At 34.0% G+C, this 17,939-nt stretch overlaps 1 protein-coding gene across 11 annotated transcripts in view; it reads right to left on the minus strand.

Annotated features, from left to right (window-relative positions):
• Lar (tyrosine-protein phosphatase Lar) overlaps nucleotides 1–17,939 on the minus strand; it is a 389,327-nt gene continuing 371,388 nt past the window's right edge. For 6 of the 11 annotated variants that reach the window (XM_065357492.1, XM_065357498.1, XM_065357495.1 and 3 more), the window contains 12 exons: nucleotides 14,653–15,051; nucleotides 14,379–14,564; nucleotides 14,081–14,310; nucleotides 13,686–13,920; nucleotides 13,398–13,598; nucleotides 13,091–13,309; nucleotides 9,106–9,390; nucleotides 8,865–9,020; nucleotides 8,470–8,775; nucleotides 8,103–8,383; nucleotides 7,835–7,970; nucleotides 1–2,379 (listed from right to left, as the gene is read on the minus strand). In XM_065357492.1, the coding sequence (XP_065213564.1) occupies nucleotides 2,311–2,379; nucleotides 7,835–7,970; nucleotides 8,103–8,383; nucleotides 8,470–8,775; nucleotides 8,865–9,020; nucleotides 9,106–9,390; nucleotides 13,091–13,309; nucleotides 13,398–13,598; nucleotides 13,686–13,920; nucleotides 14,081–14,310; nucleotides 14,379–14,564; nucleotides 14,653–15,051 (2,703 nt within the window). In that variant the 3' untranslated portion in view covers nucleotides 1–2,310. The remainder of the gene's footprint in view (nucleotides 2,380–7,834; nucleotides 7,971–8,102; nucleotides 8,384–8,469; nucleotides 8,776–8,864; nucleotides 9,021–9,105; nucleotides 9,391–13,090; nucleotides 13,310–13,397; nucleotides 13,599–13,685; nucleotides 13,921–14,080; nucleotides 14,311–14,378; nucleotides 14,565–14,652; nucleotides 15,052–17,939) is intronic. The other 5 variants (XM_065357501.1, XM_065357496.1, XM_065357500.1 and 2 more) reach the window with 2 other exon arrangements.

Here is a 17,939-nt window from a genome sequence, read left to right on the forward strand (position 1 = left end):
TTCAAGATTAAATACTTCAAAAACTTTATTCTTCTTACACAATTAAATCAGTCTACAAAATGATAAAATTCATGTTATAATGATAATAACTATCATAACATATTACGCATAATAGATAGTCGAATACAAGGGAAAAATTAACGCAAAACTTCAACAATTATCTAATAGTACATTACATTACTAGATTAATAATGTGGGTGATTATGAATGAGTGCAAAGTTACTGCGCGAGTCGAAGACGAGCGCTGTAACTTTGCTCGAGTTCATAATCACACACTTTATTAATCGCGTAATGTAAGGTGCTTTACATAATAAACACTCGTAACCTCACCATTTTACACTTCTGTTGTTTAGATGCAAAAAATGTGCGTCTATGAGTGACCAAACTTCACCGGTTAAATTTGTTAAATTATGTCCAAACGAAACGCGTACGTAATGAGGAGTTTCGCGGTGTTGCCACATAACACCACGTACATAATACGGCTATTATGTACGTGTTTGACCCGGCATTAGGTCGCTCATAATGACGTACATTTTGCATCTAGCGACAGAGGTGTAATGATGAGATTACGAGTGTGTATTACGTAAAACATTTTATTCATTTACTTTTTTTTTTTTTGACAAACAAATGAAAAAAAAAACACATACAGTATATTAACATTCTGTACACATTCATAAAATGTCAAAATACATCTGGCGGAGCGAGTAAATAACACTGTTAACCAGAAATATTCAAAAAAGGAATTAGCTTACGGTTTATTACAATTACAAATACAACGGTAATTACATATGGCACCATGATTTATACACAGCTTAAGCGATACTTCCTCGTCTCTATCACTATGTAGTTATAAATTGCAATATTGAAAACGAAAAACACCCGGCCTAAATAATACGTGATTGGTCACAAACGAATAAAATAAAAACTTGTCAGGAACATTTCGAATACACAGCGAGGAGCAGTACACTTTGATAGAAGATATGTTTATACATAGTAAATTAAAATCATCGGGACAGCGCGGTTTCAAAAATTCAAAATGAAAAACATTCGAAAAATAAAATCACTAAAAACTCGTATTCTAACTTTGGACGAAATAATCAAACGAAAAATAATTAACCTAACGAAATAAAAATACAAAAATACAAAGCGTTGAGTAAAAATTTGAAAAAAAAAACTGGGCAGAGTGTGAAATCTTACGTAAATGCTTTTTAAAATAAAACATAAAAAATGCTATACAATACTTGTAATATGATATTTGAAAGTGATTTGGAATGTAAAGCTATCAACATTCGATACTCGATATGTAAGAAAATCGATAAAAAGGGAAAACTATCTTGCTCGGCAAGATGAGAAATTTCAAAAATTTGTAAATATCGCGGAAATAAAAACCGATAAACCGAAACATTTTTTCAGAAACAGCGTAGTACGTAAAGTATAATAAGTATAAATGGAGTATCACAGCTGAAAAAAAAAAGTAAACATCATTCGCTAATTTTTTTTCCTTCTTTGTCGCTGTCGTGATAAAACTTGATCAATTATCACAATAGTATACGCAACCGTATAAAAGCTTCTTCATATAGCGACGACTGCGTACATCATTTTTTAAAAATTATCATTTTCCTAAATACAAGTACACAAATTAAAATAATCAACAATAATAGCACGTAAGTACAAAATACAAATTACACACGAATAATACATACAAATATAACAATGGCAATGGCAAAGAAAAAAAATTCGATCGAGAAAAAAATATAAGACTCATACACGCTGGTATATCGTCAACGTCTACCAAATACAAAATGCATAACTCAATTCACTAGGAAATCATAATAGAACGATCGATGATTGTAGGTAAGTAAATTTAAAACAAGAAATAAAAGATGGTAGGGTATAAAAAATATTACGCACAGGACTAGAAAACGATAAAGAAAGTTTGTCACTGATTTATAAAATTAATTACAATTAACGCGATAGTATTGTTCGTTGGATTAAATTCGTTGTAAAAGTACATTACATTTTTAACATAGGTACAAAAAAAAATATAGTCGTTTCTCTCGAGTAAATCCCCTTGATTATTTACTGGATCAGTACACGAGACGAAAGTCGATACGTAGGTAAATGATATGAAAGCGCGCAAAAGCTAGTTCAACTTAGAATAAAAATGCATTTTTCATTTTACCGATGAAAAAATTCAACAAAAATTTACACAGGTCGTAATAATTAAGTACAAAACATACGCGTATTTCAGAGCGCAAGCTCAATGGGCGGCGCGTTCACGAAGTCTCGAAACGCGCCGGAAAGTTCGTCTCAGTTGGTGTAGTGATCGAATGAACCCAGATACTCCAAAGCTGATTGGTAACAGAACTGGTATTGTTCCTAAAAAATAAAAATTATTCGTTAAAAAGTGGCAGATTAAATTCCTTTGATAACATGTAGGTATACCTATTTTATTAATCTGGATATTTAATCTAATTGAAGATGCCTTCACATTGTACAATATTAACTTGTCAAATCCAGAACACAACTGCGCCTACTTTCACAAATTTTCTGCTCAGTGCAGCAGCCCTGTCCCACTCCCAAAGGAATAAAAGGAGCCGAGAGAGACACATAACAATAACTTCCCTTGATTCCTGCACACGTCAGCACAGACATGAGACTACTACGAGTACCTTGTATTAGAGAGAAGCACACACAGACACACAGACAGACATCTACAACCCCATTGACTTCTGTTCTCATCCTCCAACACTCAGGCAAAGGCTATCACTTTGGTTTCGTCCGGGTTAAGTGATCAAAGTCTTTTCATTGATTCATTTTTTCTAATTTTTTGAACAATTTTTTCATTTTTTTCCATTTTTAAAATTAATTTTGAAAAATTTTTCATTTGTTTCTAATTTTTTGATTTGTTTTTTTTGTTTTATATTTTCCCCATTTTTTTACATTTTTTATTATTTTTTTATCAATTTATCAATTGTTTGCTTGTTCATTTTTTGTTTTTTTTGTTATTTTTTTAATTTTTTATTTTCAATGGTTTTTTTCTAGTTTTTTTCATTTTTCATTAGGTACTTTAATGGTATTTTTTGTTATTTTGTTCATTTTCAATTCTTTTTTGCATGTTTTTTTTTGTTTTTTCATTTTTTGTTGTTTTACTTTATTATTCCAATATTTAATTTTCAATGAGAATTTATTATTTTTTTAATTTTTCAATTTTTCCAATTTTTTATTTTTAATGTTTTTTTTTTCTTTTTTATAGTTTTTTCATTTTTCATTATTTTATGGCCATTCTTTGTTATTTTTTGTTCATTTTTTCAATTTTTCATTTTCAATGCTTTTTTGTTGTTTTTTCATTTTTTGTTGTTTTATTTTATTATTCCAATTTTTAATTTTCAATGAGAATTAGAAAAAGTTACACAAAACGCAACGTTATAACAAATTACAAAATACATCATTTTGAACGTTTTTCCATTTCTTCAATTTTTGGCTTTTTACAGCAAGTTTTTTGTATTAATTTGGCCAAATTTTGAGAAAGCTCATCCATCCAGAGTTCTTTTTCTCTGTATTTTTTAATAAAAAATGAAAACTTCTGGAATTTGATTTGATTTTATTAAGAATGGAGAAAGTAGAGAGAAGGTATCCTCAAATCAATCAGAACATGTCCTTTTTTCTCAATTTTTTAGTTTTTCACTTTTTTGGCTCGAATGAAATGACACAAAATGAAATGATACAACTTTTAAGCTGCGTTCAGACGGTCCAATATATTTGACAAATCTCTGATTTGTCAAATATATTGGATCATGTGGACACACTGATTACTCATCAAATAAATTTGAAGTGATTTGAAAACCAATTAACTTCATTTTGATGATTTTCAAGTCCATTCTGAAAATCATCCAATATTTCCATCAAATGGGTCGAATTGCGTCGGCGCAGAACATTATCACTTGATAATTTTCGTTTGATGAGAAAATCAGTTGAAGTGTGGTTTGAGATTGGAATTATATCATTTTATGAGTAAAATCGTTTTCCAGAATAGCTAACGTAGCTTCTTTTTTTTTGAATAAGAAATAATTGATAATGAATACTGAAATAATTCAACTTTTGTCAGACAACTTTCCTCACGAATTTCTTGATTCAGTTGATTCCCATAACTGCGGAGTGTTTAAATTACATTAGAAAGATCCCTAACATCATTAAAGTGTATTATTCGTCAGAAAAAATGAAAAACAATAGCAATTTGAATGGGAAATTAAGAAAATTACTCAAAATTGCAACAATATCACTCTCTTATCACGTTATCTCAGCAGACGATTGGAAGTCTTGTCATTCAGAGATTTGAACGTGTGGGCGCTCTGACAGCCACAGGCATTTGAATCATCAAAATACAGATTACAGATTTGATGGAAATATTTGACAAATCAGATTTCAGATTTGTCAAATATATTGGACAGTCTGGACGCAGCTTAATACTACTTTGATCCAATAAGGGAACGCAACGCTGCATTCCCTGGCGCACAACCCTGGGAAGTTTTCGCTTGACCCACAGGACCCACTCATACCTTCTCAACCTTCAACTCTTGTGCGTGACCTCTAAATATTATTTTTTTGCCCTGAAATTTTTAGTGAAGTGTTTTCTAACCAAATGGAACACTTCTAGGGGGTAAGCTCAAAAAATTAAAACAAAAGTTTTTCCTATTGTTCTTTGAACCACCCTAATGTGGATGGATTAACATTTGCATCGACATGTTCATCGATATCCTGCTAGGTATAAAAAATTTGAAAAATTAATTTCAAAAATGGAAATTTTTTCCAAAAATGATCTTCTTAAAGGTGGCCAACCTGGCCATTGCTCATGCTGAAAGCAGCATCGATGCGGAAACCACCTCCGAGAGGTACAGACGGAAAGCCTGTACAAAATAAGAAGTTGAACATAAACTCCTTATATTGAGAAGGTGCAATACTTTATCTAAGAGTACTGAACTAATGCATTTTCATGTCGACATTTTGACAACATATCAATGTGAAATTTGACATCGACAAACACATCCACGATATCAACATCATTTTCAAAATTTGAGAAATCTTTGAAAATTTGGTCATGGTTGGTGTTGATGCATTTGTGGACCCATCAACTTTCACATCAACAATTCAACATATCAATGACAACTCCAAACTATGACAGAATGAATAATTTTGTAAATGCCATCAAAAATTTGTTCTCTTCTTCAAACAAGATGATATTTTAAAATGTTTACTGAACTTTTAAACGCTAAAACAGAATTGTAATTCTGAAAAATTGGTCGACATAGTTGTGGATGTAATTATGAGCATCAAATTTTACATCAACATGTCAACATTGCATGTTGAGGTATCAGAAATAATGAGAAAATTTCAAAAATGTTTACTAACCTGGCTTATTTACAGACAGAAAATTCCTACTAAATAGCTAACTGATCACTTTTCTATCATTATACTTATTGGAAAAATACCATGGTTGATGCAAATGTCAACGTCGACAATTGTTGTGAGGGCTGATAGGGATGTGGCACTGAGCACATGCTAGGCAAGTACTAAATAATAGAGGTCTGCACTGGTGGGGGTAAGCTGACTTGACCCAAGATTCTTGGGTAAAAAGCTTGGCAGTTGGCTTAGCCAACAGGGATGCTGATGATGTTAAATACAGTGGAATCGTGATAACTCAAACTCTAATTACTCAAAGCAAAGTCTGTTTTCCTTCAACTCCATCTCCCAACTCCAGATAAAACTTGATGTAAAATTCACTTCTTTTTCTCCAACCAAATAAAAACTAAAAAGTCAATTCTATTCTAATTTCTAATACAGTTGATAACTCAAAGTAAAATTTGTTGAAAAATATAGAAAAAGCCTCTGTAAGTCAAACGTTGTCAATGTTTTGCCTCTATACTATAACTCAAATTTCTTGTAGAAAAAACTTGAAACTTCGAATCTCATTGATGCAAACCTCTTTTAAATACACGTATTGGTTATCTGCAATGGCATTGTATGATCTCATTCTATACTTTTATCTTTTCTACCCAATCAGATACAGGGTGTCCAGAAATATCGAGTACCCCTAAAAAAGTTTTCTATTAAAATACTTTGGTTGGTCACAGTGAATGATAATAATTAATAGCAGATGATTGGTTGTTGGACTGGAGAGATAACATTCCACCAATCATATGCATCTATTTCATGTTGCCAACCTATATTTTCAATGGAAAACTTTCTTAGGGGTACTCGATATTTCTGGGCATCTTGTAGGTTTGTGATAGGTACGTAGCCATACATGTTTTCTCTTCATTCTGTTAAAAAACATCCATCCAATTCAAACTTCGCCAACTCAAAATATACCAAAAAGGAACCTCCATAACTCATACTCAACTCAGATAACTGAGATAACTCGAATAACTCAAAGTCAACTCTGTCTCCCTTCAGCTTCGAGTTATTGCGATTCCACTGTATCACAATAATGGAATAAACTGTGGGTGGAGCTTACTTCCAAAACACAACAATCCAACAATCATTATGGAAAAATTGCAAGTTGTTGGTATTGTGATATCATGATAATCGTGATAATTGGAAAAAATTAATCAATTAGCAATCAATAATTTTGGTGGGGTCTCTGCCGGCCAGAAAGCCCAGAATGAGCCCAACAAGTCCGAGCTCAACCAGACATGAATGCAACGACTCATAGTGTAGAGATGCGTTTTGTTGCATTGGATTCCATTGTGTACTGAGCCTGTAAAAGTTTGATAGACCAGATGAGCCTGACCTCACTAGTTTCATATGGGGCTCGACCCGTGGGCTTTAGGGACAGGTCCTCAGGTCCATGCAGACCTCTACCAAATAACACCTAGTGTAAGTGATCTTCAAATTTCAAAAACTAAAAAAAAAAATTTTGAGAACTTCTCTTGTGAGAACTGTGTGTTTGATAATGGAAAGTAATTGAGAGAAGAGGAGGGGGAAAATGAAAAATAATTACCTACTCTTTAATATAGCCCCCTATTCTAATGGGAAATAATGTGAACATATGAAGCAAACCTTCCAAATGAGTTTTTTAAAGAATGCATCTGCGCATGTGTGAGAACCAGAAACTGTAAGCTGAAAAATAAAGCTTAAGTATCTTCTTGCTTTTAGCTCCTGATAAAAATTATAAAGCTTTGGCTGACTTTGGCAGTTTGGCTTTCAAATTTATAAAGCTTAGCTTTCTTTTAGCTTTCCCCTTTCAGCTGCTTGCATTCTTAAAAAACATCATTTGGAAGGTTTGCTTCAAAACTGTCCTATATAGGAATAGCTGTCCATATAGAGAGTAAATAATGGTCAAAGGGTTCAGTACTTGAGCAGCTGACCCTATTTTTGAGAAAAGGTTGAAGTTCAGAGCGGAATGCAGCTGAACCCACCAAAATTAAATTGATGAGGGACAACAGCTGCCCAAATTTTCAAAAAATATTTTTAGGTTTGAAGCCCTAGTAAAAAATGCCCAAATTGCGAAATGCTCATAATTTTTGTGCAAAGTCTTCAACTTTGTATGGGTTTTGTACAAAGCCCAAAATTACAAAGGATGGCTAACTTGTGACTCCCATTCCGTGCTAGCCTATTTCTATTGTCACATTCTCTATTTACAGGTAATCTTATTTCAAGTTACACTTTCGGGTTAAAACTCAAACAGACCTAAGACCTAGTACATATAAAACTCCATCCTGCAGAAACAGTCCATAGTATCAATTGTGAAGACTTGAATCATCACAACCTTGCAGAAACAATCTATAATACCTATTATTAATAATGATAAGTGGAGTATAAGTAAAGCACTTACTTCAGTCTGCACCATAGCCGGCCTTTGCGTCCTTAATATCCTAACTGTCTGGAACAGGTCAACGACACCTTCGTATTGCATTCTCTCCAACACAATACTCAACGTAATGAACACTCCTGTGCGACCTACCCCGGCACTGAAAAAACAAAAATTGAAAAGTCACATAAGTAGGTATAAGTATCAAATTTCTCTTTTACACATTGGCAATTTTCAACAATAAAATGAAACAAGCGATAGAGTGTATTTGGATTTGGAAACGTTAACATACCTGCAATGCACCGTAATAGGACCTTCTTGGCCAAATTGTTCTTTGGTCTTGTGCACTTGACCGATGAAATCGATGAAACCGTCTCCGGTTTTAGGTATACCTTGTTCGGGCCAATCATTGAACTGGAATTGCCTCAGAGTACGCGAACTACCGTCACGAGCATCGGTAATTTTAAATTCACGTAAAACATACAATGGCATATTGTATTCGGCGATTGGTTCGACAACCAAGCACTGGTATCGTACGGATCTCTCCGATGGCCAGTATTGGTAGCATTTTTCCTACATAACGAAGCGATATTTTCATTCACATTGATCCAGTAATTAGAGAGTTGTAGTATTTTTTAGCATTATGGCGAGATACATACCCTTCCCATTTCTTTAAGCTTGGTCAGCATAACAACGATGGTGGAATTATGCTCCCACAACATTCTCCAGAAATCATCTGTGGTATCTTGTAGAGGACCTTGGGTGGCAATATAGGCGACTCGTTGCCTGTACCCATCGATCATGCTGGCGTTTATGTAATCTGAACCTTCGACGCCTCTAATAGGCGCTAAACATACTCTGGTGTTTTCTATTGGTAAAATATGGACTAAACGATTTTTATGCTTATTACAAGGTAAACTAGCTGATATAAATCGATTCGAGTCGCACTTCATGTTCGATAATTTCTGCGCAAAGAAAAAAAGTAGGTACATGATAAAATAAAATTAAGCACACATTTTCATTATTTAGAGATCCCTGTGCTCGAGTTACTTACTTTAAACTCTAAAGCTAATCCGGTCACAGTTTCGCCTTCGGGCATTTGCATCAGTTTTTGTATATGAGCGTGTAAATTTCTAGCTGGTATTTCAGTAACGCCGCAGATCACATGTTCCACAACAGCGTCGTGAATAAAAATATACTGATCTTCAGTCTAGAATAAAAAGTACATCGCCGTTGCAGTTAATTCGTACACTCGAATAAAAAACAATACCGCAACACGAACAAAAAATACTCACTTGCACCATATAATTTCTTTGAGCTCGCAAACAAGTAACATGACCGTAGATGTCGACTGATTTTTCGTATTTCAATCTTTCAATCATGGCGTCTATAACGATGTAACACCCTGTACGTCCAACGCCCGCGCTGCAATGTACGATTACCGGTCCGGCTTCCACAGGGTTCACGTTCTTGACGCGTCTGAGGAATTGTAAAAATGGCGCCGAATGGTCCGGTACTCCGTGATCCGGCCATGCGGTGAATTGCAGTTGTTTGATTTCACGACGTTCGCTGTCCATGCCCTGAAATGAGTGCATAAAATTTAATAGTAACTAAATCGACAGAAAAAAGTTTCTGAATAAATGTACAATACGCTCCAAAAGTTCTTTTCAGCGCTTATTTACTACAGTTACAAGTTTTGAAGTTTCTTCGTTTCTTCAAAATGCCCAAAAAAGTAAAATCCCTACACAAAATATTTTTTTCCCTAATGGAAAATGGGTCATTCCATGTCAAGTCGGTCCAGTTTTACTCCAAAAGTTCAACCTTGAATCGTTTTTTTTTTCAAAACTCAATTTTTAAATGCTTGCCAAATTTTGGAGCTCTAATTTAGAATTTAAAAAAAATTCAGGAAGCAAATTAAATAGGTATGGATTTTTTATGAAGAGATTTGCCAAAGTCAAAAACAAGAAAAATTTGAAAATTTTTGGAAAAAATTTAACGAAATATAAAAATACACGCATCGAGGTGCACAATACGTAAATAGAAAAACATTCCAAGGCAAGAATTTTGATTCAACATTTCATTTTTTTTCAAATATTTCAATTCGAGGGAAAAAGAGCTCTAAATTTATTCGAGACAAGTTTTTCTTTCGTGGCATAATTCCTCTATTTTTAGATAAAACAAGAAAACCTAAAAAGGATAAACAATGGAAAATTACAAAAATTTACTAAAAAAAAGTTTCAAAAAGCAAAACTTCATCCACATGCAATTTTGCCAAAAATGTTGGATTTTCTGAAAATTTGTCAAAAAATGGGATTTTTTGTCAATTTCTATAAAATTGTGGTTTTTTGGCGTTCATTAAAAAAAAGGAATCTGTTTGGACAAGATTGAAAAAAAAAGTGCATCGCTATAACAATTTATCCTCGAAAAAAGTAGGACTTTTTGACGATGACATTGGCAAAAAATGGGACTCTTCTTTCCGAATTCCGAATGCGAATTTTTTAGACGATTGCTACAAAAAATAGGACTTTTTTTTGACCATTTTGGGGAAAAGTGAAACTTTTGGTTAGTTTCACCGAAAAGTGAAAATTTTCGCAAAAAGTACAATTTTTTACCAATGTTGGAAAAAGTTGGACCACTTCCTCCAAATTTCACAGAAAAACTGAACTTTCCCAGACAATGTTGACAAAGAAGTGAGATTTTTGCCAATTTACGCAAAAAATTGGAATTTTTGAGCAAGTTCGATAAAGAAGGTAGGATCTCATGAATCGCAATTTTTGCAGAAAGTAGGAGTCGTTGAAGATATTGGAAAAAATAAGACTTTTGAAAATCTATTCTGTCTCTTGTCGACAATTTCTACGAAATATGGGACTTTTTCTACCATTTTTTTTTTGGGAAAGTACTACTTTTTGGTAGATTCTACAATTTTTTGCCTAACTGGGACTTTTTCTGTCAAATTAGGTGAAAAATTGTGGTAGTTTTCCCGGAAATTGTCCCGAAAAAAAGTTTTTTTTTTTTTTTGCAATTGCGCCAAAATAAATACATATGTAGTAAATTATTGGAAATTCAGAATCTAGCAAAAAAGTAGGAGTTGTTGAAAATTTTTCAAAAGACATTAGACAATATAGTTCGGCATATGACAATAGGAGTAATTGCACCAGCCCCCCCCCACCGATCCTCCGGGACAACTATTTTCTTAAAGGGGACATCCTAAGGAACATTTTAATGCAAACTTGCCCAAAAAAAAGTTGGCCTTACTTACAAAATGACGGCCATTTTGATTAACAGGTCAGCCGAAATCGCAGATTTTGCGTTTCAACATAGGACTTGCACAAAATTTTTCAAACCTTACAAAGGTAGATCGAAAGATCATGCAAAAATTCATCACCTGTCAAAATTTCAAGTGCTAAAGTGCGTTTTTCGATTTTTGGTGAATTTTTGAATATCCAATTTAGGCCAAAAATGAGGGAAGAAATCAAAATTTTACCAAATTGACCAAGAAAGCTGAAATTTGGGATATACCCTATTTTCGATATGCCAAATTGACTGGAAATGGTTTCAACCCTTTTTGAGCAGTTCTGGAGCCTCCAGCAAATTTTTGAAAATCGAAATTCCCACAAAATTCCATCAAATTGGAGTTGTAAAGCTGAAATTTGTTCTAAAAACTAATGTCAATACGCTACGAAGTACTGCAGGTAAATTTCAAGTCGTTTTGGAGCCTCCAGCGACCTTTTTGAAAATTCCTAAAGCCTCCAGAAGATTTTTGAAACTTCAAATTTTTACAAAATTTCATTAACTGGAGATGGAAAGCTGAAATTTACTCTACACTCCAATTTTAAAACTTTCTGAAGACGACTTCAGGTGGGTTCAAGTCATTTCAGAGCCTCCAGCGACTTTTTTGAAAATTACTGGAGCCTTCAGTACATTTTTGAAACTTGAAACTTCCCCAAAATTTCATCAAACTGAGATGGAGAGGAGAAATTCATTCTGCAAACTAATTTCAATACGCTACGAAGTTGACTGCTGGTGGATTTCATGTCATTTTGGAGCCTCCAGCGACTTTTTGAAAGGTTGTATGGCATTTTTTTGGAAAATTGAAATTTTCTAAAAGAAGCTGGAAGCTTCAAAACCATTTGAGACCACCATGTAGTCTGTGAAGTAAATTTCAGCTTGCCAACTTCATTTGATAAATTAATGTTGCGAGAATTTCAAGTTTCAAAAATCTGCTGGAGGCTCCAGTAATTTTCAAAAAAGTCGCTGGAGCCTCCAAAACGACTTGAAATTCACCAGCAGTACTTCGTGGGGTATTGAAATTAGTTTTTAGAATAAATTTCAGCTTTACAACTCCAATTTGATGGAATTTTGTGGGAATTTCGAGTTTCAAAAATCTGCTGGAGGCTCCAGAACTGCTCAAAACGAGTTGAAACCGTTTCCAATCGATTTGGCATGTCGAAAATATTGTATATCCCAAATTTCAGCTTTCTTGGTCAATTTGGTTAAATTTTGATTTTTCACCTCATTTTTGGCCTAAATTTGACTTTCAAAAATTCACCAAAAATCGAAAAACGCACTTTAGCACTTGAAATTTTGACAGGTGATGAATTTTTGCATGATCTTTCGATCTACCTTTGTAAGATTTGAAAAATTTCGTGCAAGTCCTATGTTGGAACGCATGAAGTGAGACTTTCTGACTATTTTGACAAAACTGGGCTCTTTCTGGCAAAAAAAAAAAAAACAATACATTTTTCAAGCTTAAGCCAAAATAGCACGACTTTGACTTTCTTGACAATTTTGATGAAAAATCAGGATGAAACTAGAATATGGCAGCATGAGAAAAATGTAGGATAAAATAAGCAGAATTTGTTGAATGCCCTGATAATAAAAAATCTATATAAAGCCTTCAAAATGCTTGTTGTAGCTCTAGTTTGTAGCTCCCTATCAATTTCAAAATTGTGTTATTGTGAACCCATTTTCTTTTAATCGACGAGAGTTGTCCTAAGAAAGTGGGGGGGGGGAGGGAGGTTAGGGAGCAAATGATGGCGATTTTCAAAATATTTTTTGATACAGAGAACACACAAAAACAACCCGAGCAAAAACGGAAAACCTAAACACAAAACAGGACCTATGAGCACTTATTTATCATGAAATGATCCCACGTTTCGGTGCCTACTCGTATTTTTTCTTACAGAATGTCCGTGACATCCCTTTTCCAATTTTTTTTTTCTCCAATGACAAAAGAGAAATTTAAATTGGATCACTAAATTATCCTGTCAATATCCTCACCTTGTTTATATGAAACGTTCGAATGCAATACGTGGCCAATTCTTGAATATCCGATAATGTAACCGTAATGGTACCAAAAGTCTCGGTTCCTCTGGAAGGCCAATATTGATCGCATTTGATTCTCGTACGTTCTTCCAATTTAGTCATCATTACAATAGTGGACGTCTTGACCTCCCAACACATCTTCCAGAAATCACCGAACGTCTCTTGAAGAGGTCCCTGAATTAATCGAACGAAAAACAGATCAAAATTACGAATAAAAAAATACTCACTATGTCTAGGTAGGTACTTCGGACAAAATACTAACTTGAGTCGCTATATAAGCGTTATGTTTACGGTATCCGTCGCAGTAATTAGCGTTAATATAATCTCCTCCGGGAATTGCTTCGGTATCTTGTAACACTACTCTCGAATGATCATACGCGATTACATTCGCATATCTATTCTTTCGTTTATTGATTTCCATACTGGAATGATCCCATGTGAACTGCTGACCCGGTTCGATCGACTACAAAAACATCGCACATGTTACTCGGTTGCTCATGCTCACGATGTACCTAGATTAGCAATTTAAATTTTTGTATCAGTCACTTACTTCGTATTCTTGCGAAAACTTTAAATTATCGTTCGCTTTCAGCATTTCGATATGTTGAGCTAGCATAGAAACCGGAATGGGGGGATGTGAAACCATAGCGGGCGTTTGATACATTAGTCTTCGCATTTCTACCGGATCGGACGGAGCGTGACTGGCGGTCACTTCTTCGCTCATTAGAGGTCTTGTAACGGCGCAAGGTTCGCGATACTTTGTGGGTAGCCTTCGTCTATAAAAGCTTTTCGTTAATGGGGACAATACATTAGTTTGAAATCGGTGCAATATTTTCAACATGCAACGGTCCTTTTATGACCGTTTGAAAACCAACGTTTACAAAGTGCAAACTGAATAAACTAAATAGGTAACTAATTACCTACGTAAAAAACAATAAAAAATACCTTTTCATGATAAAGAACATGACGATTAGCACGCACAAGACGGCTACAGCCAGAATTGGAGCAATGTACCACAACATACTCTGATGAGTGACTTTATTAATTTTGCTAACTTCGGCGATATCGCTTTCGATGGCGTTTTTGATATCGGGTCGACGAGGTATATCGCCAGGAGGAACGGTACGCATTTCTAACGATAAAGGTTCCGAGAACGGACTTGAAGTGTATAAATTCTGCAAAAAAATGAAATATTAATATCAAGTTTTATTTCTATACATTACTAGAAGCCCGAGTCAGTTACCTTTTGGGTATCGACGACAGCTCGAACAAAGATTCTGTATCTTCTACCCTTTTGCAATTTACGATTAACAAATTCGTCCGAAGTTTCTCCAGCACCCAAATGATACGTATAAGGAATATTACGTTGAGCAAATCGAGCTGCGATGTACGGTTTACCTTCGGCCGTCTCTTTCGTATAATTTAATAACTGCGGGGGAGAAAAATCAACCGTTAGAAGGTTCCTTATTATAGTAGTACATATGTATGTACCTATCTACGGAAATCTGCGTACTCACCTCGTTCGTCAAAAACTGATCAGGATTGGTGATTTCTTTCGTTTCCATATTTTCTGGTACCACTACAAGGTAATAATGACTTATGGGACCGTATTCTTCCGACGCTTGGGGCAATATAACCGTTATCATCTCTTCATCGTTATTGACACCGTAGAAATCCGGTTTCACCATTGGCAAAGGTGCGGCCATTTGGGTAGTGACGGTGATCCGAGTAGGTGGACGGTATTCGCTATCGGCAGCTTTCGCTGTTACGTTAATATTGTACGTGGTGAACGGTGACAGATTCTCGATATGGGTTGTTTCCACGTTCGGAGCTAGCTGAATGGTTTTACGAGGCACCGGCTGTGATTGGGTGACACCTTGAGAGTCGACGAATTCTTTGAAAGCGTCGTAAGATACCTGCGCAAATTAAAATAAATTGTATAGTAAAAAATTTTGAAATATGACGAAATGGCCTGAAGATGAACTTCAGACAAAGAATTCTTCGAACCTTCCGACTTCAGGGGTTTGAAAGAACAAGTTGAAACAAACTGAAATTCGGTTTTTAGCTAGCCGGAGTAAATGTTTAGACTGGGAGAATTTTCAAAAAAAAAATCAAAACTCAACTTGTTTAGCCCTTTTAATTTATTTAGGGCTTGTGGAGGAAAGGGTGCCTTTAAAAAAAATGTTTGAGGAATTCCGACGCGGAAATTGAAAGATTTCTTCTGTTAGTAGGTAAATAGGTATGCTGTGTATATTTTATTTTTTGAATTTTTGAGATAACAGAAGTACAAAGAAAAGATTTTTTTCAAAAAAAAACACAAAAAAAACAGAAAAACAAAATTAAGCAAAATATTATTAGGTAGTATAGTCCGGCATATGACAATAGGAGTAATTGCACCCCCCCCCCCCGATCCTCCGGGACAACTTTTTTCTTAAAGTGGACATCCGAAGGAACATTTTAAAGCAAACTTGCCCAAAAAAAAGTTGGGCATACTTACAAAATGGCGGCCATTTTGATTGACAGGTCAGCCGAAATCGCAGATTTTGCGTTTTAACATAGAACTTGCAAGAACTTTTTCAAACTTTACAAAGGTAGATCGAAAGATCATGCAAAAATTCATCACCTGTCAAAATTTCAAGTGCTAAAGTGCGTTTTTCGTTTTTTGGTGAATTTTTGAAAATCAAATTTAGGCCAAAAATGAGGCGAAAAAATCAAAATTTTACCAAATTGACCAAGAAAGCTGAAATTTGGGATATACTCTATTTTCGACATGCCAAATCGATTGGAAACGGTTTCAACCCGTTTTGAGCAGTTCTGGAGCCTCCAGCAGATTTTTGAAACTCGAAATTCCCACAAAATTCCATTAAATTAGAGTTGTAAAGCTGAAATTTATTCTAAAAACTAATTTCAATACGCTACAAAGTATTGCAGGTGAATTTCAAGTCGTTTTGGAGCCTCTAGCGACGTTTTTGAAAATTCCTGAAGCCTCCAGCAGATGTTTGAAACTTTAAATTTTCCCAAATTTTCATCAAGTGACCCGACCTGACAAAATCGACCATTTCGACAAAAAAAGTGTCCAAAATAATGACGTTTAAAATGAATCTTGAGGGTTGAAAGATCAGATTTTTGAAAAAAAAAAACAGTTTTTGAAATTTTGTCGAAATGGTCGATTTTGTCAGGCGGGGTCACTGGAGATAGAAAGCTGAAATTACTCTACACTCTAATTTTAACACCCTCTGAAGACGACTTCAGGTGGGTTCAAGTCATTTTAGGACCTCCAGCGACTTTTTTGAAAATTACTGGAGCCTCCAGCAGATTTTTGAAACATTAAATTTTCACAAAATTTTATCAAATGGAGATGAAAACCTAAAATTTACTCTACACTCTAATTTTAACACCCTCTGAAGACGACTTCAGGTGGATTCAAGTCATTTCAGAGCCTCCAGTGACTTTTTTGAAAATTATTGGAGCCTCCAGATTTTGAAGTTGAGAGAAAATGGCCAAAACAGGAAGCAGAAGAATTATCGAGATCTGGAGAAAAAAAATAGTCGAAGAATAATGTGGAAAAACATCAAAATCGTAAGTCCCTAAGAATAAAACTCAAGAGCGAAATTCAGTACATAAGTATAAAAGCACTAAAACTTAAGAAAAAACATATTATAAATTTGAAAAAAAAAAACTCATCAAAACTCATAATAAAATTGCAGAAACTTCATAAAAATTTAAACACAAGAGAAAACACGAAAATTCGGGGAAAATCATCGAAAAATTGGGAAATAGAATATTTAAAAGAATAAAACATGAAAAAATCGAGAAAGCCCCCAAAAAATTAAAAATAAAGAAATAACTAAAAAAAAACTATGAAAAAAAAATTCCACAACTCAGAAAAAAAATCCACCTTAAAAAGTGAAAATAAAAAAAAAACAAACATCTTAAAGAAGTTCCTTCCTCCCCTTTCCCTAAAAAAAATGATCAAAATTTATAGGAAATCGTAACTTTTGGAAGCAGAAAAATCACAATTCCACAAAAACTTTTTTTAAAGCACGAGACTCGAAAAACAACTATCGCAATTTTAAAAAATTCAGTCTAAAATTAAGACAAAAAAAAAATTACCATAATTTAGAGCAAAACTCTAAATACGTGAAAATTCAAAGTTGAAAAGTACATCAAAACTTGAGAAAATTCGCCAAAATTCGAAAAGAAAAAAAAAGGAATTCCAGAAAAATCATCGAAAACCCCCAAAAAAAATAATATCCGTCAAAATTGAGAAAAAACTACAAAAATTCACAACCAAAAAAAAAAAACACCAAATCGGGGATTTGAGCAATAAAATCATACAAGCTTAAGGGAAAATTTAAATGAAAAAACCACAAGAACACGAGGTGATAAAATTCAGCAAAAATTCAAACGAAAAAAAAACATCAAAATTCAAAACAAAATTATGGAAAAATTATTTTGGAAAAAAACCACTAGGTACAATTCAAGATGTAAAAATCGATCAAAACAGGAAAAATCCACTAAAAACTAACGAGATATTCAAAAACCATGAATGAGTAATACTTGTTAAAATCAAGAAAAAATTTAAAAAATTTCAAAAGAAAAACCACCAAAGTTGAAAAAAAATCAAAACGCTGAGAAAACAGTAAAAGCATCTGTTTCTTCAAGAATTTTGGTTATAAATTTCGAAAAACTAGGAAAAAGTAACTTTTAGTAACGAAAATTTTCAGAAAGTAACCAAAAGTTATTATTAGTATAACTTCAGTAATTGGGTTATTTGGAAAGTAACCGAGTACAATCTTTTTTT

Source organism: Planococcus citri, chromosome 3 (genome assembly GCF_950023065.1).
Source record: "Planococcus citri chromosome 3, ihPlaCitr1.1, whole genome shotgun sequence".
NCBI lineage: Eukaryota > Metazoa > Arthropoda > Insecta > Hemiptera > Pseudococcidae > Planococcus > Planococcus citri.